Source organism: Vulpes vulpes, chromosome 15 (genome assembly GCF_048418805.1).
Source record: "Vulpes vulpes isolate BD-2025 chromosome 15, VulVul3, whole genome shotgun sequence".
Lineage (NCBI taxonomy): Eukaryota > Metazoa > Chordata > Mammalia > Carnivora > Canidae > Vulpes > Vulpes vulpes.
Window position 1 is genome coordinate 2,902,365 of NC_132794.1, and position 26,782 is coordinate 2,929,146.

The 26,782-nt window shown below is 51.0% G+C and overlaps 1 protein-coding gene across 12 annotated transcripts in view; it reads right to left on the reverse strand.

Annotated features, from left to right (window-relative positions):
• Positions 1-2,115: 2,115 nt before the first annotated feature.
• Positions 2,116-26,782, reverse strand: part of PKNOX1 (PBX/knotted 1 homeobox 1) — a 62,079-nt gene continuing 37,412 nt past the window's right edge. For 7 of the 12 annotated variants that reach the window (XM_025983394.2, XM_025983389.2, XM_072739552.1 and 4 more), the window contains 7 exons: positions 24,649-24,819; positions 19,960-20,059; positions 19,292-19,389; positions 13,599-13,727; positions 10,162-10,238; positions 7,235-7,407; positions 2,116-5,358 (listed from right to left, as the gene is read on the reverse strand). In XM_025983394.2, the coding sequence (XP_025839179.1) occupies positions 5,147-5,358; positions 7,235-7,407; positions 10,162-10,238; positions 13,599-13,727; positions 19,292-19,389; positions 19,960-20,059; positions 24,649-24,819 (960 nt within the window). In that variant the 3' untranslated portion in view covers positions 2,116-5,146. The remainder of the gene's footprint in view (positions 5,359-7,234; positions 7,408-10,161; positions 10,239-13,598; positions 13,728-19,291; positions 19,390-19,959; positions 20,060-24,648; positions 24,820-26,782) is intronic. The other 5 variants (XR_011997516.1, XR_011997517.1, XR_011997515.1 and 2 more) reach the window with 3 other exon arrangements.

A 26,782-nucleotide genomic window follows, 5' to 3' on the forward strand; every position in this document is an offset into this window, starting at 1 on the left:
CCCGTGGGCCGTGCGGATGTGCCCTTCCGTGACCTGCCGAGTAGTATCCTCTGTCATTTTCCTCTGGATTTCATTTTTTTCTTTTGATTTGTAGGACTCTGCCCTTAAGCCTAAGTCTGAACTCCTCATCGGGTGCAGATGTTAGAAAAGAAAAACCCTTCTCGCAGGTTATCACCTGTTCACGTCCGCAGTGTCCTTCACTGAACAGGAAGGCTTCCTTCGGATCTGGCCAGATCCCCTCATCTTTTATCCTGTCTTTTGTGTGTTTGGGGCCTTAGAAGGTCTTCCACGGGGTAACAAAGATAAGCTCCCTCCTCCTCCTCTACTGATCCACAGTGCTCTCCCCGGGAGCCCCGACATACGGCGTCTGCCTCACCCCGCTTCTCTGCTCTGACACATGCCACCGCTTACCTCCCGGGGGCCCGACCCAGTGCCCTGCACACACTCGACAACTGCTGGAACCCATCCTGTCTTGGCTTCTCTGGCTCAACCCCACCGTTCCGTTCTAACAGAACTCTGGGCTTGAGATCTCTGGTCTACACTAACACACAGTGTAGACACTTACAGGCTTCACTACTTATTTCCGACCTGACTGCTGTGTTAATATTAGAGAAAACAGAGTTACCATAAAGCAACAGATTTTAAAACATACCTAATTCTTTTCCACAAGCCGTTTTCTTAAAAAATGTCTAAGCAACGGAAGGAAGCCATCACCATCCTTAAAGTGTCCTTTTCAAACACCACAATAAAAGAACTCCTCATTTATATTAAAGCCATCACTGGCTTCCATGGGCTGAAGTCTTGGGTCCATTTAAAATAAAGACATAAGAAATGGAAACATCTGTGCCAGATAATACCTTCTAAATACTATTTGTATGTAAAATGCTAAACTATTCAATTAGCCACATAAAGTAGCCCTTCACAGACTGCCGCGGGAGAGCTAAGGAGGCGCTGCTGGGAGGAGGCGGCTGGACCTGGGACCCGGTGGGGGGCCAGGGTGACGGGGACAGTGGGCTGCTGGAAAGCTAGCGGTCATCATCTCAGCACCTGTGCTCAGATGCTACAGCTCTGCAGCTTTGCAAAGTTTAGTTTAAAAATGGTTCGAGGATCTTAGATCCTACTGAAGACAAGTGGATCTAATTGTAGAACGGCAAAAATCACTGCTGTTAAGAATTTCATCACAAAGTGTCTATACACACAGCCTACGCGCTAAACATTCCTGACTTATGACCTCTGCATAATATAACAAAACAACAAAACATTAATCCAAATATATTTCTTATTTTCAGGATTTGCTAGATCACTACTTATTTACTTATTGCCCTAGATAGATGGATAGAATTTTATTAGTTATAAATACTACTTTTGAGCTAGAATAAACCTTATAAACCAACTTCTTCCTTTTATGAACAAAGCACTTGAAGCCTCAAGAGGTCAAAGATTGGGCCAAGGTCTCACCTGGTAAAAATTCAGGTGCACCTGTCCTCCTGACCTGGAGCAGGTGGAAAGACGACACAGAGGCTCCATTTTCTGTCCAATCAGAACATTTCCTGAAACCATGTACTTCGGAGCTGGCTCTCCTTGCTGCCCACAAGATTTACAATTGCAGATGCCCTTTTTAAAAATCCTGAAGTCTGCTTACCGTGGCCTCTAAGCATAAACAGTTCGGGGGTGGGGTGGGGTAGTCAGAACACACTGGACTACAAAGAAAAACTCTCCGAAATTGTTTTAATGTAGCTCTTCACCGAGTCCCGAACGGCCTTGGGTGTCATTTTACAACACGCACTGTGAAAGGCGAGACCTCACTGACGAATCGTTTTCTTGTTACTATCAAAATAATTAGGTTGATGATAAACTACAATAAAAACCAAAAACGTTCCAATTTTCCCCCCAGAATACCAATGACTAATTGAAATAAGTAATTTAAGAAAGGTTTCTGAAAATGCAAATGGCCCTGAGTGTCCCAGTGCAGTACGATCCGAATTCCTCAACAGTGCGCGGGGTCACTGGAACCCCAGGTCACCAGCAAAACCTGTCCACCATCTCAACATTTTACTCAAAATGGAAAAGCAGCTTGTGGTGACATCAGCTTTAGAAAAGAAAACATCCATAAAGCATGTTTCTATGTTTAATTTTTTTGCTTTGATAAATCAATCGCTTCACAAAAATCCCTTTTAAAGACAACAATCCAAGAAAACATATTGTTACAGTATTCACATTTTAAAGATTGTCAGTTCATAGACCAAACATAACAACAAAGGCAGATTGCGGAGTCATTTCTGTCACTGACTGCCAGAGATGGGCCTTTCCCACCGTCCGGGAACATCTGAGCCCGTCTGGGAGCAAAGTGCCCTGGTGCTGGCTCCCGCGGGGGAGGAAAGGCCCCTGCGACCCTGGAGGGCAGGGCGTGGGCAGTGCTGTGGTCCGGGAGCAAGCCGGGCACCTGGCCGCCCACCCTACTCTGCATACTGGATAAATCCCCCAACTTACTGGGCCGTCTGCCGTCGGAAGGCCGCCGCGGAGCTGGTCCCGGGCTGCAGCTCGCCGGGAGGACTGGCAGGTGACCCCTCGGCCTCCGAACAGCGGGGCAGCAACATGCTTCCTGTGGGTCTCAGGACGCATCCACAGCATCCTTACGGCAAGTCAGGGTCGAATCTGCTCACTGAAAATGCACGCTCGCTCGATGGTGTCCCCTTCCTAAAGATTCCCTGGATGGCCCGAGGGCTGGAGATCGGGGCTTTCGAACCTGCAGACTGACGACAAACGTGCTGGACGGCCATCTGCGAACCGCCCAGCTGGCCGTGCCAGGGCCGTGGCCGAGCACCTGTGATTCCAGGAAGGGTCTGAAGGCACCTCGGGCCTGTCCGGAAGCGCCTCTCTCTGGCGAGATGGGGCGCGTTCAGGGTGGTATGGCCGTAGACGAAGCGCCTCTCTCTGAATGGCTCATCCTAGAACCCAGTAAGGATTTAGAGCCTCAGAAAACCAGCCTCAGCCAGAGGGAGCATAATGTGTCACTGGGCACAGGGGGCCGAGTCTCAGGCCAGTATGGGCGGTGGGACCCTGGCCACAGCCCGTCTCCCAACTGACCAAGTCTGTGCAGCCCTCAACTAACAAGCGGAGACTCGGGGAGTGTGATTCCGGGATCCCGGGGCAGGGAGGGGGACGGTGACCTGCGGAGTCCACACTCTGGAGAACTGTGCTCACCCAAAGAGCAGGGTGGCTATAGGAGGGGCTGGGGACCTGGGGATGGAGGAAGGCTGGATGGCCTCCACCGGTCCTAGCTTCAAGAAGTCCAACAATGTCAGACTTTAGGTCAAGTTAAAATGATCTGTTAAACTTGGGTAGACTTACTGAAAACATTACAAATCGCTTATAAATAAGGAATGTAACTGCTGCTTTAAAATGTGATTCTCTTGCGGAGAGTTGATAGTCAAGTTTTTCTTCTAAAGCTCTTGAAATATTTTAAGAGAAATCTCCATGTATTTCTAACTGCTTTCTAAGTTATCTAGGAAATGCTCCTCTGTGATTAGCTTTAGTCGATAAATTTTGGGGGGAAAAATCAGTTGCAGAACAAAATCTGCCCTAGCTCAAAATACCCCTCAGTGGAACCTTGGTCTGTAGCCAGCTCCCGCTGCTGAACCGCAAGAACGGACGACTTCCCCAAACACAAACTGTGGGCATCCCAGGTAAGACCATATAAAGACTTTACTATGAGACAAGGTGGCTTGTTTTGCTCTGAGAAAGAGCCCCCCTTGCAAATACATGAAAACGAAGTCAATAAAACCCAGTCTACTCTTTTGGTTCGTCTTGTGGCCAGGAAATGGAAGTCCTAAAATCATTCCAAATCTCCTGTGATCAAGTCAGAGGGGGAGGGCTCTGGAAATTCCAAAGCAACAACGGACAAGGAGAAAATACGGACACCAGGACCAAAGGCAGGCGAGTCTGCCGTCGTGCCGTCACCCCTGTCCGGGGCACCGTGTCACTCTGGGGAGATGTCAATTACGTAACAGGGCTGAGCGGAGCTGAGCATGGGTTATCGGCCCTCACTCTGAGCCAGTGGGGTAGAGGACATTTTATATTAGTTTATAATAAACATTCTATGCATAACATATGGCGACTAAAACATCCTAAAACAACACACAGCTAAGTGGCAGGGTAACCATTTAACTGTAGTCAGATTTAAATCAGAAATACGGGTGGTAAGAGCTGTTAATCGATTACTGGCCACCACTTCACCTGACTCACCTAGTCCTATTTAGCAATACCTTTAGATCTATGTTCAGATCAAGTGTAAGCATTTACATATAAACTAAAATTTGCAGGTATCAAAATTTCATTCAACAGTTGTGTCTTTCATAGTAGTAAATATAAACCACTACCCTGGGATGACAGAGAACCATGGAATGCTAGCTAACTTTGGGGAGGTTCATGAAATTTGGTCAGTTCACAACATTCCAAATTGAAAGAGTAACCGCGTATTGTTTCTTCTCTAGAAATTTTATCCTCAATATAGTCATAATCCAATTCATAACGAATTTATAAAAATAGCTTTTTATCCAATAATTCCAGCAAGGTAAAAATAGGAATTTCTTTTTATCTATAGCAAATGAAACAGGCTCACCGAATGTGCGAGAACCTAAGCGTATTCAGACCGCCGCGCGACCACCACGGAGTCACGCCCACTTTTGTTGTTGTGCGGTGTCCGCCTCGCACTGGCAGCTTTAAGATGCAGAAGCTTCTTTCAAATCCATGGGCCACATAAATAATTCAGCCCACCGAGACCTGCTTCAACCACAGAACTAAATTAAAACTGCATAATTTTTTAGAAAATGGCAGCACTATTCCTTAGTCTAAGTAGGGGCTCATGGGGGTGTTTGTCATTCATCACGTTTTTAGCGTTAAACCTTTAAAGAATTTCCTTAAAAACCCGCACACGCACGCACGCGCACACACACACGCACACACACACTTGAAAGAAGTCGCTGCACCAGCAAAGATGCTCTCAAAGCTTACTATGAAATACAAAAGTGCACTCTTCTCTATCTACATATAAAACATATTAGAAATAAAACTGTGTAAAATGTTTGCTGTGCAAACTATAAAAAGTCAGGCCAGCCCACCCGTGGTTCTGGGCCGCGCCGGCCCCCTACTGCAGGGAGTCGCTGTTCTCCAGGACCAGCCTGCTGAGGTGGGTGGGGGCGAGCGTGGCCGCACTGTCCCCCGTGCTGTCCACGGACTCGTCCTCGCTCTGTTCCGCCATCATGACCTGCTGCACTGCCAGGGTGGCACCATCCGAGGACAGAGACTGGAGGCTGTCCACGTTCATGCTCACGGGCGTGGTGATCGTCACGACGGCTCCTACAGCAGAACGTTAAAATTAGCAGCCACACAGGAAGACACCCCGTTACTCAGCTGGGCATTGTCTGCTAGGACCCCTGTATAGGCTTCTGGGATGTTCAACGGGGAATAGGAAATGTCTCTAGAACCAGCCTCCACCCTCAGCTAATATGCTCTAAAAGCTCTTGGTCCACCGAAGGCCACAGTGGTCAGGACTGTAAGAACACAGACATGCAGGGCAGAAAGCAGGTGCCACGAGGAACACAAAAGAGACCAGGGACCTTATAACATGCTGGTCCCCCTGTGCCTCCCAGCCTAACAGCCAAGGGACAGTGAGGTGCTCTGTTGCTACTGCACACACGCAAGGGTCTCGCATGCCCATCCGTGAAGGTCTGCAGAAGGAGTCATAGGGGACAGTGGCAGGAGAAGATAGTGTCATATACCAGAGTCTGGGAAACATTTCTAGAGAGACCTGTTCGTTCACTTTTGTCTGTGCACAGTATATCGTGTCATCTATGAACTGGGAGCACAAATGTGTAATAAGGATGGTTTCTGGAGAAGATGTGAAGCCAGGATGGAGGGAAAAGTCACTTATCACTGGATAGTTTTGTTGGAACTTCTTCCCGGTATATAGGTATTGTCTTTTCCAAGGACAGAAAGAGGGGAAGGGGGAGAGAGAACTATTATCTTTGAAACTAATTCTTGAATTAAAAAAGAAAACAAAAACTGAAACCATAAATTATTTAACTATAAGACCACCGCATATCAAGACCCAAATGATGAAGCCGCAGCTCTAAATGCACACAAGCGCAATCAAGAAACAAGATAAAGCATGGTTTACAGTCCACTGTGAGGGGCCCGACCCAGCCCTCCGGCAGCGCAGCTGTGCAAAGCCCCCTTGTACACTCAGAGGAAGACGGGTCTGCACACGCACACAGCAAACAATCAGGCCCCGGCGGAGAACCACCGGAGATCAGAGGACACTGGCCAGGCCTCTGAGCGCTGACTGCATGGGGGCTGCGGGAGGGAGGCAATCCAAAGTCTTGCCCTGGCTATGGGGATGCCCAGGACTGAGCACCACTGGGTCACCGACAGGGACCGATCACACAAAGCAAGGCACCAGAGGGTCAGGGGGTCCCAGTGACTTCAGTGCTGGAACAGACTTTAGAAGCCGGGCCACAGAGCAGAAGCCCCAGCTCTGGCCAGGGGGTGGTCCCAGCTCCTCCCGTCCACTTAGAAATGGCCAGGCAGGCCCGTGAGCAGGGAAACGAGGGATGCTGGGGAGGGAACCAGCCTGGGACCCACAGATGTCAGGACCCTGATAACAGTGACGGTGACCGTAATCTCTGAAGTGGAGCCATGAATGGAGGAAAAGACTCTCAGGGGGGACCGGGGGCGGCCTAGCCACAGAAGAGGGGTTAGTGAAGCCCCAAGACCTACGCAGAAACCGTCAAAATGGAAATAAGCAGCAGCATCCAAAGCCGGGGAAAGCACAGTGGTAAGGACAGATGTGCACCCGGGGTCCCGGGGCGGGGGCCTGCAGGACGGGGATTTGAGAAATAGGGCCCCAGAGTGTCCTCAGTGCTGGGCAGAAATAGGAACAAGGGAAATGGGAACAGGAGCTAACAACACCGTGTCTACACACGTAAGAACGTGGTGCGGGGAGAGGGGATGGGGTCCGAGAGGATGAACCAGGGCGGCCTGGGCCGTGACGGTGGACAGAGCACACGGGGGGCCCCCGAGGCGCGGGCGTGCTGCGTCCGGCTGTCCGGCAGGGTGCCCTGCACACGGCGCCTTCCCCGCGGGACATGGGGACACCGCGGCCGCGCCCCTCGGCTCACAGCGGCCAGGCCGGGAGGTCAAGGCCACCCGCCCCGCCCCCCCCAGCGGCGCCCACCTTCGGACATGGCCAGCTCGCTGGGCGGCGGCTGCGCAGCTCCCGAGGCGATGGAGTCAGGCCAAAACCTCTGGACTGGTCTGTTCTGAGCAGTTTTCTTCTTCGTCTTCGGAGTCTCGGAACAGCTAGAATCCAACATAGGCTGAAGAATCCGTCTTCTGGCGTTGATGAACCTGGGGATGGAGGGCAACACGGCGCGGTCACCAGGGCGCTGTGTCCAGCCCCCAGCTTGGGGGGGGGAGGGGAGACGTCTGAGCTCGGGGGACCAGACCGGACCTGGCGGCCCTGCCCGCCGATCCCCTGTCCCATCGCCCTGCGAGCAGTGACCCTGCATCCCCCGCGGTCCCCTCCGGCCCGGACCTCACGGTACAAACAGCGCCCGACACCACTCGTGCTCACCTCCACGCGGCCTCGGCCGGAGCTTCGGCCCTCGACAGGTGACGGGGTGCGGAGGGGCCCCTGCCCTAAGTCACTCAGCTGTGCGGGCGCCCTGCCGGCACCCTGGGGCCGCCCCCCCAGGGACTGTCAACCACAGGGACCAACCCCACCCAGGTGGAGTGGCGGGAGCACACGGTCGCACGTGGGAACACGCGGTACTGACTGTAAGTATGTGCAGGGAAAACTGACTTCCTCAGCCCGTTCCCTCCCAGCACCCAAGTGGTGCCGTCAGAGGACCTGGGAGGGCGGGGGGGGGGGGCAGGGGAGCTCCGGGCCCCCATTCCCGCCCCCCGCGGAAGCCTGCGGCACTCCGGACCACACACTTTGCTGCAGACACAGCTGCACCTGCCAGGTTTAGGGCCGTCCCGCGGCCACCTCCAGGAGTAGCAGTGAGGAGGGGGATCACCTCACCTCCCCTGACCCCAGACCCCAGCAGAGGCCTCTGAGGGTGAGGAGCTGTGTTCCCAGTGTAAGAGAAACACAAGCTCCCCTGGAAACTTGGGCTCTAGGCTCGTCCTGGCCCTGTGCCACCAAGCCCCGCTCTCCAGGTCCCCAGATGCACAGCAGAGCTGGAACTGCACCTGCTCCAAGGCCACTTAACATCCTGACTGACCCTCAGGGGCACCTGGCCAGCCCAGAGCTTGCCACTCATCATCTGCAGCCCAGAGCTCCAGGCCTACGTTGGGTGCAGAGATTACAGAGTTTAAAAATTAAAATCCTAGCATTCAGAAGCATCTACAATCACCGGACGATACATTCTACAATGGAAATGAGGGGACTGAGGCTGCAGAGCTTCAGGCAGTGACCTGGCCCCTGGAACACAAGCAAGGTGGGCCCTGGAAGTCGCAGAGCCCCCAGCTGGGCCCTGACCCCACCGCCGCCTGGGGAGGGAAGCTTGCAGCGTCTGCCTCTTCAGCCTTCCCATCCAAGGCTGCCAGGTGCGGGCACGAGCTAACAGGGCGTTCGAGCTCAGGCCAACATGTAACTTTTGTAAATGTAAAAGGAAAGAAACTCACAAAAAGAGAAGTAGCTACAAATATGAAAAGATTTTAGAAATTTTATGCTAGTCATGCTGGTAAACTATTAATTTAAAAATTAAAAATTGATGTCAAACCTTCCAGATAAGACGAGTGTTAACATAATAGAGCAGCAAGCGAACAAGCTGGGGGATGTCAACAGATGAAAAGTAACATTCTGATGCTTTTGTTGCTGCTCAGCCTCAGAAGTATCAGAATGTCCAAAAAAGTGACTCTAAGGTCCACCCCCGATCAATCAATTGACCATCATGTGGAGTGAACCCAGACAGGAAGTGTCACATGAGATGCGCGAGAAAACGGAGCATACTAGGCTATCATGAATGTCACAGCAACAACATACGTGAAACCTTTGTTTTTCTGATGCTGTTTGTGAGATTCAACAGGAAATAAGAGCATGGCCTATATTATTGGTACCCAAAGCTAAAACAATGACCCAAAAGCACGATAACAAATATTTAGTGCAGCCCAAAGCACAGCTCCCGCATATACGACTGCATATGTTGGGAGATTGTCGTTTATATCAGAATTTACCAGAACCTCAAGTTTAAATTTTAACAGTTAAAAAGAGAAGTGTTTACAAGTGGTAAAATTAGTGCTTTCTTCTCTTTAATCGATGCCCATCTTCTGAGAGGAAACCATTTCCCACCTCTGTGAGTACAAGTGAGACATGAACACACTTAGAAACGTGGGACCAAGTGTTCACAGCAGTTTGTGACACCGAAACTAGAACAAGATATTTCATTAATAAAGTCAGCACTGCCCTAGGCATTCCCCTCTTAGGACGAGTCCTGCCGTGGGGCAGGACGACCACATGGACAGCGGAGGGGCTGCCTCCCCCACTCAGAGTGGGACAAAGTGACACAGGATTTCCAAAGGTGGGAGAGCCACAGGGGGACTCAGGATGCCTCATCGCTGCCATCCATTGCCTAAAGAAGCTCATTGATAAAAACATCACATTTCTGAATGACTGTGGGGGCTTAGGGGTAGTAGTAACACAAAAGAGAAACACATTTTTTTTTTGAGAGAGAGAGAGAGAGAGAAAGAGTACATGCAAGCGAGCGGGGGCGGGTAGGGAGAGGGAGAGAATCTTAAGCAGACTCCATGCTCAGTGTGGAGCCTGGCGCAGGGCTCGGTCCCACAACCCTGAGATCATGACCTTAGCCAAGATCAAGAGTCGGGCATCGAAGCGACTGAGCCCCCAGGCGCCCCTGGAGAAACACACTTCTAACCGGACACGCAGGATGTAGGATAAAGTCCACAGTGAAGTATTATCGATCATCAAAGGTTAAGGTTCAAAGTGTGTGCTGATTTATTCTCAAATATCCTGCCACCAGTTCCACCCCTGTGGTAGCAGACTGTTGCTAGTTAAAAGAACTCAAGATATTTTCAAGCAAATTCCACTACTTATTAGTGCATTTTCGAGGCTCGGTCATGCTGATGGGCGCCGCTTACCAGTTGTTAACTTGGAGCAGTGTCAAATTTGTCTGAGCAGCAATCTGTTTTTTCTCATCTTCTGTCGGGTAGGGATGCTACAATATAAAAAGAAGGGTTAATGTGAACTTCAGTTTTTAAAAAGGAACTCCCGCTTATCTAGGTAGAACAGAAGCATACGAATAATTATTAGTCAAAAGCTGCTAAGTAGCGATACTGCTTTCTGCCCCAACCTCTTTAGTCTTATCATTTGTTTTTTTTAACAAGTGTCCCAAACAGAAGGATGCGTTTACCCGCACCGGGAGCAGTTAAAGCGCAGGCCGAGGCGCGGTCGGGCACAGGGTGAGAAGGCTCAGAGATGCGGCCAGCGGTGCCACCCCTGCCCCCAGCTGCTGTGGCTGTGGGGCCTCGCTCCCCGGAGCCTGGGATTCAATCTGTCATTTAGGGACACCTTCACTGAGGCCCCAGCTATGAGCCATATGCTGGGGACATGTGGTCGAGTTCTGACCCAGCAAGACACAGCACGGCGGTCACGCTGCACACCCTACAGTGGATCACTGAGCCTCACAGTCACTTCTGAGACGGCCGGCCGTCCTCTTCGTCCTGCAGACGAGGAAGCTGAGGCCGGAGAGTCCACATGCTCCCCATCCTTCAGCTGGCTAAAAGGGAGGACGCGGGAGAGGGGCAGGGCAGCCAGACACAGGGCGACACATTTGGATCACGGGCACATGAGTGCAAGCTGACACAAGCACGCACGGAGGGCTGCTCACCACCCCGTGCTGGGTCCGTGTGTGCCGCCCGGGGAAGGGCCAGGCCCAAGGCTGGGCAGGGGCGGGGGGCAGGGGTATGTGTGCCTGTTACAGTCTTTCTTTTAGGATGAAAACAGTTCACTTTAAAGAACAGAATTAAACCAGAAGTACCTGTCAAAACTGTCAGAGGTACCAAAGGAAAATGAGCCCTACCTACAGTAATCAGCAGTTTCTCCAAGGCCCAATCACCGCCCACGTGTAGAAACCCTAAGACAGGGATCCCTGGCTGGCGCAGCGGTTTGGCGCCTGCCTTTGGCCCAGGGCACAATCCTAGAGACCCGGGATCGAATCCCACATCGGGCTCCCGGTGCATGGAGCCTGCTTCTCCCTCTGCCTGTGTCTCTGCCTCTCTCTCTCTCTCTCTCTGTGACTATCATAAATAAATAAATTAAAAAAAAAAAAAAAAAAAAAAGAAACCCTAAGACATTTACTGGAAAACCTACCGGCACCGAAGTCCCTTATTCTGGACTGTCCAGGACCCCAGAGAGCACGCGGCAAGAGGGACAGTCACCGCGGCGTGGTGCCACAGTCCCCCGTGCTGGCTCTCCCCTCAGATGGACAGCTGTTCGGTGTGTTCGGCCACCACATATGGCCCCGGGGCAGAGGTTACAGAAATGCAAATACCATTTAAAAGCTCAAAAAATAAAAGGGGGCAGGAAGCCGAGTGCACTAGACAGAAAGCAAACCCCTCGTGCAGTAAACCGCTGGCCTCCAGCGAAGACGACTGGGTCTCAAAAAAACATGGGCAAGAGGGGACAGAAAATGCTTCGTAGGAAAGGAGAAAATAAAAGGAACAAACAGGATTTATTTTTTTATTTTATTTTATTTTATTTTTTGATTTATTGTTTTAGAAATTATTACGACCTTAAAGGGCACCTCCGAGGAAGCCGCCCAGGCCAGCACTCGTCTGCGATCCTGCGGCGCAGACGCACACGGGCGGCACCACCTCCGTGCCCAGCGGCGGGGAGGGCCCGCCCTCTCACTGCCACCCCTGGGCCTGCCGGGGGCTCGGGCCCTCGTCTACCACGGGAACTAGCTATGGGACAGCCTGGCCACGGATGTGCCCGAATCATATCCTGAGCCTTCCCCCCGCTGTAGTGAACATCGCCGAACCACTGTGTCTGCACAAGCTCTCACTTCCAGGACAACCATCCGGACGTGGGCCCCGCTGCTCAGAGACAGCACTGCTCCCCGAACGGGCGGCGTGGCCTGCAGGCAGGGTGGCTCAGCAGAGAACGGAGCCACAGAGCAGGACAGGAGAGAAGCTGGGGACCAGGAAAGGGAGAGGTCGCTTGGCGACTTCAGGGCCCAGTTCCAAGCCCGGGGTCGGCTGCCACCCTGCACCGCTGTCTCCCAGGGAAAGAGCCTGGCACCAGTTAGAGAAAAGGGGGTGCTGGCTGGCAGTGACAAGGGCTGAACCCCGGAAGACAGGAGATGACGGAGACTGGCGCTGGCCTGGGGGCCCACGGTCAGGGCGAGGATGGAGACCAATGCCAGGAACAAATGCGGGCCTCAGGCCCAGGCAGCGGGTGCCCCAGAGGGAGGATGCGCAGAAAGGGCCCAAGGGATACCTCACTGACAGCCGCAGGGCCCTGGGACACTGATGAGCAAGGCAGGGCCGCGGAGGAAGCAGTCAGTGACCAAAGACACGAGTGGGTGCCCGAGGTGGTGAAGCAAAGAGGCAGAGCCGGCTGGCGCCGTGGGCAACGGGGGACAGGGAGGCGGCCAGGGCTGCAGGGGGGCTGGTGGCATGTGCCCTCCGAGGGAATGGAAGCTGCGATGAAAGTACCTGGCCACAAAGCTGGCTCCCGAGGCTGCCAGCCGGCTCCCTGCAGGGCCTCCTCATCTCCCGGACACAGAGCGGCCTCTGCACCTGTGCCTGCACGACCCCGTGGGCGCCCCCCTTCCCCCAGTCAGGCTGCACGCAGCAGGTAGTGGCCACTTGCCTCTGTCTCGTCACACACTCCCCTAGCCAAGCCCATCGCTCCTGACCCTGGCTGCTACACTGGGCTGTCACTCCTGAAAGCTGCTCTGGGTCATGGGCCTCCCCCAAGTTCAGGGGCACGGGGATGAGGATCGCGAATGGGTAATGAGCAAGTCTTGGCCAGTATATGGACGAGCAAGTGTCTGTTTCCTCAGATGGGCCACCTTCACAGGTGTGGCCCTGATCTAGGTGAGCAAACAGGTGTGCAGGCTCCGTGTGGACGGGCCGGGGCTGTCTGCAGGGCCATAGGCTATCTCAAGGTCAATAAGCTCATGTGCCGACCGCTGTCCGCGGCTCGACCTTCCACCCTACCTCATCTTCCTCTGAGATCCGAGATCTAAAATGTCACTGCTTCCCCAGGTTTTGCCTGTATTCTTCCTCTCTGAGCACTCCTCTAGGGTGGCCTCGCCCCGTCACCCTGTGTGGCCGTAGATGGTTAACACGGGCGGGAAGTACTTCCTGTGTTGGCAGCGGGGCCCTCCTGGTGACGTCCCTGAGGCAGGGACCTCGTCTGACCCACGCTCCGCCCTGACACGGGGACAGTCAACCAGACACCGACACGCACACCAGGCCTGTCCCCACACGCAGTACATTTTTCCTGGAGAGTAAGCCAGCGAGCGGGCGTCTCCGGGCGCTGCCGGCCGCGCGGTCACGTGCGTTCTTACCCCTATGTGCTGGAAGAGCCAAGATCTCATCACGTTGGTAGCGTGCTTCGGCAAAACACCCCTTTTATTCTTAGATGAGCCATCATCTTGATGCAAGATGCTTAGATCTTGGTTTAACTGTAACTGAAGCTTTTAAACAATTGAAAAACAACGTTAGAAAGTACAGAAAATCACGGCACATGCAAGTAGCTTACGACTTCAGATGGAGAAAATAAGCAAAGGTCTCATGGCTAAATGACGCGTGTCATTTAGCGAAGGCGCGTGTCGGCTCCCTCTGCGTTCTCTCTATTTACCCTGCTGTCCCACGCTCAGTGGCCCCTCGGCCGGCGAGGCGCTGATGCAGGAGCCCAGAGGGCCTCGCGGCCACTGCCCCACAGACAGGGGAGTCCCACGGCCCCAGCCAGCCCACCGCTCGGCTTCGTGTCACGCCCGTGACAACACCCACACCCTGGCCTAGAGATCGGAGCAGTCAGCAGGAACGGGCAGGAAGGCAGGAATGAGAGGCGGCCACGTGGGCTGAACGGAGGGAAAGACAGAGGCACACACAGTGCAGACACCCGGCTCATGGGGGACCGAGGCGACCGCCACTGGCCCAGACGCCTCAGGAGCCACCGCAGACGCGGCCTCCATCGCCCCTGAGGACAGCAGGGACACACTCTGCCTGTTCCCCTCCTAAAGGAAGGACCCACACAGCACTCGTTACATGCGTGTCTTTCACACAAACGTAAGAAAGATTTGAGGTCTGTAGGGCCAGGCTGCCGACCCACCGACCCCAGGCCCCAGGCGCCGCCGCTCACGCCCAGCACGCCTGTGGAGGTGGTGTCGGCGCACACGACACGGACCAGGAAGGCCAGCAGCACCGCTCGCTCGGGCCCGGGTGCAGACACACTGGGCACAGCTCTGCTGCTGTGCACGCGGCAACCCAGGACTCATGCGGGAATCTGACTGAAGAGACCAACCACCGTCCATGTGATGTTTTCACAGACACAGTTGAAAGGAGAGGAACTCAATTTCGGGAGGTCACTGTATTATCTCTACTTCCTCTGGCTCTAGGTCACTTCGGATGTATTCTCTAAAAGCCTCAATGACATCGAAGCGGAATTTTTGACTTACAGGAGACAAGACACTACCTGCCTCTGAAATGTTTAAAACTCAAGATTACTAATAAAGGCCTAAGTGTTTGTGAAATGTATTTATCTCTTAAAGGCCTGAGAGCCATGGTGTTGGGCACCCCCTCGACACTCATGTTCGTGTGCAGGAAAAAGAATAGGAAATGAACTTTTAATACTAACTCCAAAGCACCCAGGGCCAAAATTTAGCTCATCTGCCTTACTTGTCTCAATTAATATATGTTCTTCATGAAATCTGACAAATGCTCAGTGTTGCTTTTTTTTGTGCACGGTTAAAGCAAATGTAGGCTCAAAGAGAGGCAAAGTGACAGCTGGCTGCGTGACTCGACCTCACGGATGCTCCCAAGAGAGCCTGAGTGCCAACAAGGTGGCGTGAGAAAGGAAGCCAAGGGCCTCTGCACGGAATGGCCACGGGCCCTGCTGAGCTCCAGCACAGCCCAGGACTGGACAAGTGGGGACTTTAAAAGCCTAGGAGACTGGTCAGAAGTCTAAGAAGCAGCGAGAGCCCCCAGACCCTCTCTATCATTCTCTGCAGACGACCAATCTGCCCTCTGCCCTGCAGGAGCCTGGGGACCCATGGGCCCAGCTGGACAGTGGGAACAAGATGCAAAGCCAGGAATGGGGATGAGAAAAGTCTACCCACAAAATGGGAGACCCCAACCCACTCCCGCCCCTGCAGCCAGGCCTAGGCCCTGGGCAAGAAATCTGACAGTCCTTCTCTGGAGACACTGGGTGGAGAACACACTCCGGAGGACAGCCAGCGGGGAAGGCGGCCCGCCATGCCCACACCTGCCCTGCACCCAACGGCTTTCCGGCAGCTCATGTTTATAGTTCGAGGACAGCCAACTGTCCCCAAACACTTGAAAGCCTCCACTGAAACCAAAGATACCAAAGCGAAGAAACATTGAGACGCAGAGGAAACAGAGAGAATGCAGAAACTGAAGACAACTTCAACCTCCCATGAAGCAAAAACAAGAGCTACTTCAAAAGAAAGCACGGAGGGCGAGGAAGAGTCTAGGAAATCCAAACTGAGCTGAAGAGGTCAGCCTGCGTGGGTGGGCCGGGAGGTAAAAGGAAACCTCTCAGAAAGCAGACAACGGGAGCACAAATACAAAACAACACAAAAACTCAGAGGTTCGATTCAGAAAGTCTAATGTTCAATTAGCAAGGGTTCTGGAAAGAGAGAAGGAGCGTGCCAGGGTGGGGGCAGGGCTGTCCCAGACTGCAAGGAGAGGTCTCAGACTCAGGAACACGAGGTTTTCCAGGGGCTCAGCAACAGCTCAGAGAAGCACCTGAAAGGAGAAAACAGCGACAGAAAAGCAGGGAACGCTGACCTCCTCCCCAGGGCGACACTGCCACTAGAGCCCAGGAATGCCTCGCTCCCCGTCCTGATGCGCGCGATGTCATCCGAAACCGTACTTGTAAACGGACTGCATCAAGTACGACACCAAAATAAAGTCTTTTCAGGTTTGCAGAGACTCAACAAAATGTACTTCCCATGCACATGTTCACTGGAAATGTTCACAGTGGAGAGTAAAACCAAGAAAGTAGAGAACTCCTTCAACGGGATGTCAAAGGAAAGTTCAAGAACATGCCCAATGTCCAGCCTGGACAGGGAAGAGCCCCTGAGGCCGGGAGGGGAGAGCTGCTGGGGACACGCAGCACCACTGTGCCTTCTCGCCAGCGGGGCGCCTGGGAGTCAGGCCAGGGTGCTGGCGAGGGCACCCTCAGAGCACTTTGAACTGGGCTAGACACCTCTGAGGCGGAGAAGCCCGGTGCTCACAGCGTCACACTTAGCTCCGTGGAGAGCAGTGCTGACCGGTCATGATGACATTAATGCTGAGAACAGGTCTGGCCACACCGACGCACGAGCAGGACGGGGAAGAGCCTCAGCGAGGGGAGTGTGCAGATGGCCTAGGCCCTGACCAGGACGAGAGCCCAATCCAGGGGCTTACGGGGGAGTGAAGAGGGAGGATTCTTACTTAGAAACGGGGAGGAAAGAGCAGCAAGATCAGAAAGCAGTTGCTTGAGGGGAGAGGAGGGAACAGGCGGGAAGGGCGGTGGTTTGCTCCATGCCTCTCAGCTCCCTGCACCCTCAGCTGGACACACAGCAGATTTAAAAAAGCAAAATAAGAGTAAAACGAGGCAAAAAACCTTGTCATAAGCCAAACAATAGCAGAAACCTAAAATGTATAAATATCGTATAAATAAGACTCTCCTGGGAAAGAGGGGTGGGCTGGAGGGACAGGAAACCAATGAAATCCCCCTGGCTACTTCTCGTTTCTTGAAAACATATTTAAGAAGTAGAAACACCTTTCCATGGAGATGTCCTAGGAGACGCCAAATCCTGCCTCCTGCTGATGGGCAGTAGGTCAGGACGTGGCCTGCAGTGGCCGATGCTCTTCTGGGGGGCAGTGGCGATGCTAAAGTCTGCCCCAGCCAGACTCGGGGCAGGACGGAGCAGGTCGGGGACACCACAGGATGAGCATCGCAAGGGCTCACCAGTGACTGCCACTGCTCGGCTGCCTGGAATGACGCGGGCCAGAGCGACAACAGGAGCCATGACGGGCAGTGAGCAGTTTTCTTGGTAAAACCTACCCCATAGTTTCTGACACAGAAACAGAAACTATCAGTGGTTAAGTCACTCTCCCCAATTATCTGAAGCCCAGCAAGAACCAATCCCCCCCAAAAAAAGAAAACGGGGGAAAAAGGAGCCCAGAGCAGCCCAAATAGCCACAATAAAAATCACATGGACCTGCCTACCCCCAGGCAGTCCATCTGTTTATTCTTCTGTTCCAAACCTGGGGCAGCTCGTGTCTCTGGCTTCCGGCCCTGCTGCCCCGGGAGCTGTACTGGGCAGGGGTGTGACGGGGAGGGGACAGGTGCAGGGTGAACCACCTTGGTGGAGAACCACCGAGCACCAGTGCCGGGACAGTGCACAGGCTGCAAAGAGTCTGCCTAACGGGGCTGGGGAGGGTCACATGCACGTCCCGTGTCAGAAGGGGTTATGCTGAATACAAACTCTGTGTGTTTGCTAAACTAGTCAAGTCCATCTATAAGAAAATTCAGTTAAGTAGAAAAATTTCTTTTTTTTTTTTTCTTAAAGACTCATTTATTTGAGAGAGGAAGAGGGGGAGAGTGAGCAAGAGAGCACGCAGCAGGGAGAGGCCGAGAGAGAATCCGACTCCCTGCTGAGCATGGAGCCCAATGTGAGCAGTTGGGCATGATCTCACGACTCTGAGATCATGATCTGAGCTGAAATCAGGAGTTGGACGCTTAACTGACTGAGCGCCCCCGGCACCCCAGAAAGTTTTCTTCTTAAGCAACAGGGCAAATAAACCTCTACTATATAAGGAAGGCACCTCACTTTAAAGTGTCTTTCTCTAAAAGCACCTGCAAACCAGATGGTGCCTTGTGTTCACAGCCATGGTAAATGGAAAGCTCCAGGGAAAGTGGGTTGGTTGGAGAATCCAAAGACAATGCTGGTGGAGCCCAGCTTCTCCTCTACCCACTGCCAGGCTTGGCGAGCCCTCATGTGCCCAGATGACAAGGCCCCCTGCCCCAGCTCAATTCTGTCCTTGAAGTGAGAGGCAGTAACCCCTGGATTGGTGGGGCAAGCCTGTGGCTGCCCCAGGCCCTCTCACATCTGCTCTCTGCTTGAGGGAGACACCAACATCTCCCAGGCTGGGCCTCCGAGTCGTCAGGAGCTTGTGCAAAATACGTGTGCAGGCCAAAGACGAAGAACTAACAGAAAGAATGAATCTGCTCTTACATAGGAGCTGATAACAGAAACATTAACTGATTTAACCCTAGCTAAATGTGATAAACAAGGCTGTATGTATCCGTGTGTGTCTCTGTAATTTAGATGCAGCCGAGTCCAACCTCCTCTTACTGCATAGGCCCAGGGAGAGGACCATGACCTCAGCACAGCACGTAACAGCATGTCCACCGGCCGCTTCTGGCCAGAAAGCTGCCTCCTTTGTTCTGGGAGCCGGTATTCCCCAGGTGGCAGGAGGAGCAGACCAGCCTCCTTGGGGCGGGGCCTCCACTGGGCAACCCGGAGCAGGGGAGGGGCAGCCCTTGCACAGCTTTCCCACCAGGCTGTGGGAGGATGTTAAGGAAGTGCCCTGGCCTCCCCGAGGACCAGCCTGAAGCGCTGCTGGCCCAGCAGGTGCACAGCACAAAGGCCTTGGCGTGCTGGGTCTGCTGTGAACCTCCACGGGGGCAGGAAGAGTGTCTCTACACGGCAAGTCTCCTGATCCAGAGACAACTACACGATCCGGTGTTAAAATTGAAGACAGTGGATGCTTAGGAGAAGGGGTAATGGATGACTTTCTCTGCTTCCTTAGACTTTCTGAACTTTGCCAACTTTTTTACAATGAGGAAAATGAAGGATAAATGAGACAAAACACTGACACTGAGATTAACTGGAGATCGCTACACGAAAGCCAGCTTGAGACAAACCATCTTCAGGCCCAGGGAACAGACCAAGCCTGGATCTCCTGCTGCCCCCCAACTCGTGCAACTCGCCCCCAAGCCCTCCCACAGAAATGGCATATGCACCTGGGAGTTCTGGATCCTGATCGTGCCAGGCGACAGCGCTTGTGTCACTACCTGGCCTTGAGGAGTGACAACTGTGACAGGTTGATACACTGTGCCACCTGAAGAAGGAAGAAATGAAAATACTCGTGAGTCTCAACAGTTTAAAACCATATTCTCAATATACTGAATGTATGTGTGAAAGGAATAAAATCTCCAGTCTGGTTTTTAAATCATTTCAAATGATCAATACTTTATTGGTTGACTTGTCTCTATAAATTATTAACAACTTCCCTGGGGCACCTGTGGGGCTCAGTGGTTGGGCGCCCTTCTTCAGCTCAGGGTGTGACCCCGGGGTCCTGGGATCGAGTCCTGCATCAGGCTCCCTGCAGGGAGCCCGCTCCTCCCTCTATGTTTCTCATGAATAAATAAATAAAATCTTTAAAAAAAATAAAAAACAAAACCTTTCTCCCTCAAATTTTTTGGTAGGGAAACACAATTTGCATAACATATTTGTTACTGAGAATTAAACCAAGAAACAGGCATTCAATTCTAAGAGCTCTAGATTTTGCCACTCCTGTATCAGAAACTGACATTAATTAGAAATTACATTTACACACTTCTCTGTTGTAACATAAAGGACTTTTCCACAAAAGCTCAAGGAAAGAGCATCCTTTCTTCCGCCAGCATACCTGCTACTGTTGCCATGGTTACGTTCCCCTGCTGCAGGGCAGATGCTGGAACCACGATCCCCTGGGGGCTGAGCGTGCCTGAGATGGCACTCTGAATCTGCTGTGGGTCAGAAATACACAGGGAGGGGTTACTGGAAAACAGAAAACCCACATGTAAAACTTTAAAACAAGTGGCCTAATGGTATCATTAATGAAGGAAAGGTATTTGAGACAAAGAGATGTAATGAGGCGACAAGTGTCCTGTAAAGCACAGTTCACATACCTGCAGACCAAGAGATCCAAGACTGACCCAGTACCAAATACGACGATCAATACTGAGATACTAGTTTCAATCTGGCTTCCAAAACATTATCGTTCATCTTGTCATCATATTAATCATCATAAAAGAGGTGAGCCCCCTGGTGCTCATGCCTGTAGAGTGCTAGGTCTGGGCCCGGCCCGCAGCAGGTTCCACAAAGATGACCATCAACACCACATCAAGATTCCACCCATCTGAAGGTACATGCCAACAGGCCAATCTATCCATTTACTCTGATGGCTGCACTGTGGTTGGCAAGGGAAGGAAGCTCTGCACCTGGCATCCAGGCATTGGGCCTGGCACGCAGAAGACACCCAGATATTTGAGCAGTTAAACAGCATCGGTGGACATCATCCAAAGACCATGACTCTGCAGGACGCCACATCAATTTGAATGTGTGTATAAGCTTTGGTAGGTACAGCTTATATAGAATCTAGCCCATTAACTTGGTTAGAATAAAAGTTAATTCACCCAAATCAATAACCCAAGTACCCATCATCCAGAACCTAGAAAAAGAGGAACAGAAGGAAACCAAAGCAAAAAGAAAGGAGGGGCTTCTGGGTGGCTCAATGGTTGAATGTCTGCCTTCGGCTCACATCGTGATCCCCGGGGTCCTGGGATTGAGTCCCATATCAGGCTCCCTGCATGGAGCCTGCTTCTCCCTCTGCCTGCATCTCTGCCTCTCTCTGTGTGTGTGTCTCTCATAAATAAATAAATAAAATCATTAAAAAAACTTTTTTTCTAAAAAGAAGGGAGGAAATAGTAAGATCAAAAGCAGTCAATGAAAATGAAAATTGAACAACAGAGATCGATGAAAAAAGAGCTGGTTCTTTGCAAAGATCAATCATCAATCTACTGACAAACCTCTATAAGAGTTAGAAAAAACAAAGCAAGATGGCAAATTACCAATATCAGGAACAAAACAGAGGAGAGCACTGCAGACCCTACACACATCAGCAGGCAAGAAGCAGGGCTGTGGACCACCCGGCACACATGCATCTGACATCTGAGACAGGAGCTAGTATGAAACAGCTCATCTGAACAGCCTTAGAACTACTAAGGGCACCAAATGTATAATCTGAAAACTCAAAAAAGAAATCTCTAGGTCCAGCTAGTGCCACTGGAGAATTCTATCAAACATGTAAAGAATTAACACCAATTCTACACAATCACTTCCAGAGACAGAAAAGGAAGAAACACTTTTCCTTTTATTCCATAAAGCTGAATGAATATGGTACCAAACCTACACAAAGACGGTAACAAAAAAGCAACTACAGACCAATATCCTTCAATACAGACACACAAACGCCTAACATTAGCAAGCAGAATTCAGGAACCTACAGAAAAAGAATTGTGTGCCATACCAAGTGGGGTTGATTCAAAAAATGTGAGGATTGTTCAGTAGTGGAACAGTCAAGTAATGTGATCTACTACCATGTTAACAGAAGAAACAAGAAAAATCACAATCGTATCAATTCATGCAGGGAAAGCATTTGACAAAATTCAACATTAATAGAAACTCTCAGAAAAATAGGATTAGAGGGGAACTGCCTCCACTTGATGAGATCATCTAGAAAAAACCTGCCACTAAAACTACAATTGAGGGGATCCCTGGGTGGCTCAGCTATTTGGCACCTGCCTTTGGCCCAGGGCATGACCCTGGAGTCCCGGGATCGAGCCTATTTCTCCCTCTGCCTGTGTCTCTGCCTCTCTCTCTGTGTCTATCATGAATAAATAATGAATAAATAAATCTTAAAAAAAAAAAAAAACTACAATTGATAGCGAAAGGAGGAACGCTTTCCCCTAAGATTGAGAATAAGGCAGGATGTCCACTCTGACCAATGGTATTCAAGATATTGCCAGATGTTCTAGCCAACGCAGCAAGACAAGGAAACGAAAAGCATACAGATCAGGAAGGAAGGGGACAGTTCAGATCTGCAGATGACATAACCAAACAGGTAGGACATCCTAAGGAATCTGTGAAAAGGACCTTCTAGAAACAATATGTGTGCTCAGCAAGGTTACAAGATGCAGGATAAACATACAAAATCTACTGTATTTCTAAATATCAATAGGGACACTGAAGTTAAAATATAATACTAGGGGCGCTTGGATGGCTCAGCAGTGGAGCCTCTGCCTTCGGCTCAGGGCGTGACCCCAGGGTCCTGGGATCGAGCCCCGCATCAGGCTCCCCACAGGGAGCCTGCTTCTCCCTCTGCCTGGGTCTCTGCCCCTCTCTCTCTCTCTGTCTCTCATGGATACATACATAAAATCTTTTAAAAAAATAAATTAGGGCAGCCCTGATGGCCCAGCGGTTTGGCGCCACCTTTGGCCAGGGGCGTGATCCTGGAGACCCGGGATGGAGTCCCACATCAGGCTCCCTGCATGGAGCCTGCTTCTCCGTCTGCCTGTGTCTCTGCCTCTCTCTCCTTCTCTGTGTCTGTCATGAATAAATAAATAAAATCTTTTTTAAAAAAATTAATTAATTTAATTAAATCTTAAAAAAAAATACCATTTATAATTGCTAAAACAAAACAAAACATGTAGGCGTTAATCCTAAAAACATATGTGCAGGACTTCTATTAACAAAACTACAAAACACTAATGAAAGAAATGACAGAAGAGTAAATAAATGGAGACACATAACAGGTCTGTGAACTGGAAGAGTCAACAGAGTAAAGACATCAATTCTCCCCAGAATGATACAGAGGCTTGATGCAATTCCTCCCAAAAATCTCATTTTATTGTTGTTGATATAGACAAGATTATTCCAAAATTTATATGGAAAGGAACTAAAATAACTTTTATAAAGGAGAATAGAGTAGGAAGAAACAGTCTATTCAAGTTTGAGACTTACTGAATAACTACCATAACCAAGAGTGGATGGTATAAACACACAGATCAGTGGAACAGAACAGAGAACACCAGAACAAACCAACACATATACCCCTGACTGATTTTTGACAATCAGTCATAAAAGCAATTCAGTGGAGGAATTTCAACAAATGGTGCTGGAGCACTGGACATCTAGAGGCCAGAGAAAGAACCTCAGCCTAAACTTGTACTTTATACAAAAGTTAACTCAAAATGGGTCATGGAAAAAAAAAATTTTTTTAATAAAAATAAATGGGCCATGGATTTAAATGTAAAATATAAAACTTTCAGAAAAAAAAAAAAAACCTACAGAAAATCTTTGGGATCTAAGGCAGGGCAGAGTTCTTAGACTTAACACCAAAAGCACAATTCATCAAAGGAAAAGTTGATAAAGGGGACTTGGTCAAAATTTAAAATGTTTGCTCTGTGAAAAATCCTGTTAAGTGGATGAAAAGATAAGCTACAGACTTGGGCAAAAATATTTACAAACCATACAGCCAATAAAAGACGGGTACTTAGGGCAGCCCAGGTGGCTCAGCAGTTTAGCGCCGCCTTCAGCCCAGGGCGTGATCCTGCAGACCTGGGATCGAGTCCCATGTCGGGCTCCCTGCATGGGGCCTGCTTCTCCCTCTGCCTGTGTCTGCCTCTCTCTCTGTCTTTCACGAATAAACAAATAAATAAAATTAAAAAAAAAGAAGATTATTTTTTTAAATTTTTTTTTAGAAGATTCTTTTAAAAAAAAAAAAAAAGGAAAGAAAGAAAGAAAAGAAGGAAAATGAGCTAAAGACATGAACAGGCATTCTACCAAGGAGGATCCACCGATGGCAAACATGCTCATGAAAAGAAGGTCAACACCATTAGCCATCGGAGAAGCGCACACTACAACCACGAGTGTCACTATGTACCAACAGAATGGCTCAAGTATAATAGTGCTTCAACACGGATGAACCCTGAGGACATCGTGTCAAACACAAAAGGACAAATACGGTACGATCCCCTACATGAGGTACGTAGACTAATCAAACTCACAGAGACAGGAAGTAGAATGTGGGAGCCAGGGGTGGGGGAGGGAAGGTGGAGACTCAGCATTTAATGAGGACAGCATTTCAGTCTACGGAGATGGAAAGCTCTGGAGATGGATGGTGACAATGGTTTGCCCAGCAGCGGGAAGATGCTTAATGCCACCGAAGTATACACTTAAAAATGATTAAGATGCTACGTTTTATGACGTGTATTTTACCACAATTTTAAGAAATAACAAAAACCATATTCCAAAGAAAAAGGAAAGCAGTGAATGGCAGTCCATCCTCCTGAAAGGTGGGATCCAGGGTCTGGTACACAGGTTGAGGCCTCACCCCACTTACTGCACGACACCTCGAGGGCCTGTCCTCCTGGCTGGAGGTTGGCCCTAAGACAGCCCAGGGACTCTGACAGGGCTACTGGTCTCAGAGGTCAGCACCCGTCACCCCTGCAGATCGTACAGTCACCCCGAAGCTCAGCAGGACCCACATAGATACCTGGGACTGGACAGGGGAGTACGGGCTTCCAGGTTCTCCGCTCAGGAGAGTCTCACTGTTCATTTTCGTTTTTAGACAAGCAATGTAGCGACTGCAGAAATCTTTGCACAGTTCATTAACCTTTTCCAGCTCAAGAAGATGAATACGCAAAACCTGGATCGCTTTGACCATCTAGAAGCAGAGAAAATGAAGGCGTTCAGACAAGGAAATGACAGCTTAAGGGTAAATTATAATCCTCAGCACGTAACTACTGTTGGGTATTGGCCTGACTGCCGCACAGCCCCCGACGGGAGGGGGATCCCATCAGAAACCAGGCAAGACGACGAGTCACCCCAGCGCCACAGACCTTTGGCACTTTCGCTGCATCTGGCATGTGGGGACACAGATGGTCCCCGTGCCGCCCTTGGGGAGTCACAGCACCCGGAGGCAGCCGGGCCTCGACTCGGCCCCACTGACCTGCTACACAAAGAGCAAGGTACTCCCCCTCCCTCTGCTCCGGTTTCTTCACCTGTAAATGGGGAGGAATCCATGCCCATCTCATAGGCGGCTCTTAATTTTGGTAAAACTTAATTTACCTGCTCTGCCTTCTATGGACTGTGCTTTCGGTGTCAAGCCTAAGAACTCTGCCCCCAGCACTAGATCAGCCCTTTTAAGATTTTTACAAAGGTTTTACGGTGACTTTACTAAGTTTCAGAGTGACCCGGCCCACAGCAGTAGGTAAGGGTCCGTAATAATAAGCACTACCGGCCTGTGAATCCACAACCCCACGCCCAGCTCCTTCCCTGTGACCCTGGAGGCAGTAATCCGGATGTGCTGTGGAACGAACCAGTCCATTGGTCACTAGAGCGAGTGACTGGGCGCCCAGCTCTGCTAGGCCCTATGCTGGAACGCCAGTCAGAAAGCCTGGGTCCCTCCAGCTACACCCGCGGCCCACACACTGCTGGCTGAGGACCAGAGATCCAGAGGTGGGGACAGCTCCTGCTGCTCACCCCACAGGGCGGGCACTGTTGGACCCAGTTCAAAGCTGAGGAGGCTGACTCCAGCTCAGACAGTGCATTGGTAAAGCCCACTAGGCACCAAGAGTTGAGCGTATAATGAGAAATTAAAAAACAACAAAGAGAGATGCCTGGTGGCTCAGCGGTTGAGCGCCTGCCTTCGGCCCAAGGCGTGATCCTGGAGCACGGGATCGAGTCCCACATCGGGCTCTCCGCAGGGAGCCTGCTTCTCCCTCTGCCTGTGTCTCTGCCTCTCTGTGTGTCTCTCATGAATAAATAAATAAAATCTTAAATACATACACACATACATACAAACAACAAAGATCCGAGACATTTATTCAGGAAAAAGTTTTTTTTTTTTTTTTTAAAGATTTTATTTATTTATTCTTGAGAGATAGAAGGAGAGACAGAGCCAGAGACACAGGCAGAGACACAGGCAGAGGGAGAAGCAGGCTCCATGCACCAGGAGCCCGACATGGGATTCGATCCCGGGTCTCCAGGATCGTGCCCTGGGCCAAAGGCAGGTGCCAAACCGCTGCACCACCCAGGGATCCCCAGGAAAAAGTTTTCTAAAGATGCTTTTCTGCTGATAAGGGCCCTAAGATTTTGGGCTGGGGCTTGGCAGGCGGTAAAGGAAACCCAGGGAAGGGGCGTGTCCCCCCAGCGCAGGCTAACGTGCTCCACCGGCACAGAAGGGCAGTGCTCCTTTGGGTGCAGCAGGGATGTTAACTCTGACAAATTCTGCAGTTCCTTTAGACAGCACAGGGAACCCCGAACCTCCCGAGGCAGGGAGGAGGGCACCCACCACGTGAGGCAGAAAGGCCAGGGGACGGGATGAGAAGTGTGGGGGCCCTTTGTTAAGCCTGGCCGGCTCTGTGCCTGCATCAGCCTTGTGGCCCACCACACCTTACTGCCAGCCTAAGACAGAGCTAAAGGTCTGTCCTGGACAATAAGGTTGTGTGGCCACGATCAGGGAAAAGTCAAGAACGGGAGTGGGGCACACACATGCCCGAGACGCAGGGCACGTAAGCACACCAACCCCAACAAACTTCACAAATATTTACAAAAGAACTGAATCCTCAGTCCCTCTGTGATGCAGGCTCAGATAATCTCCTTTGATCCCTACAGTAAAGGTCACC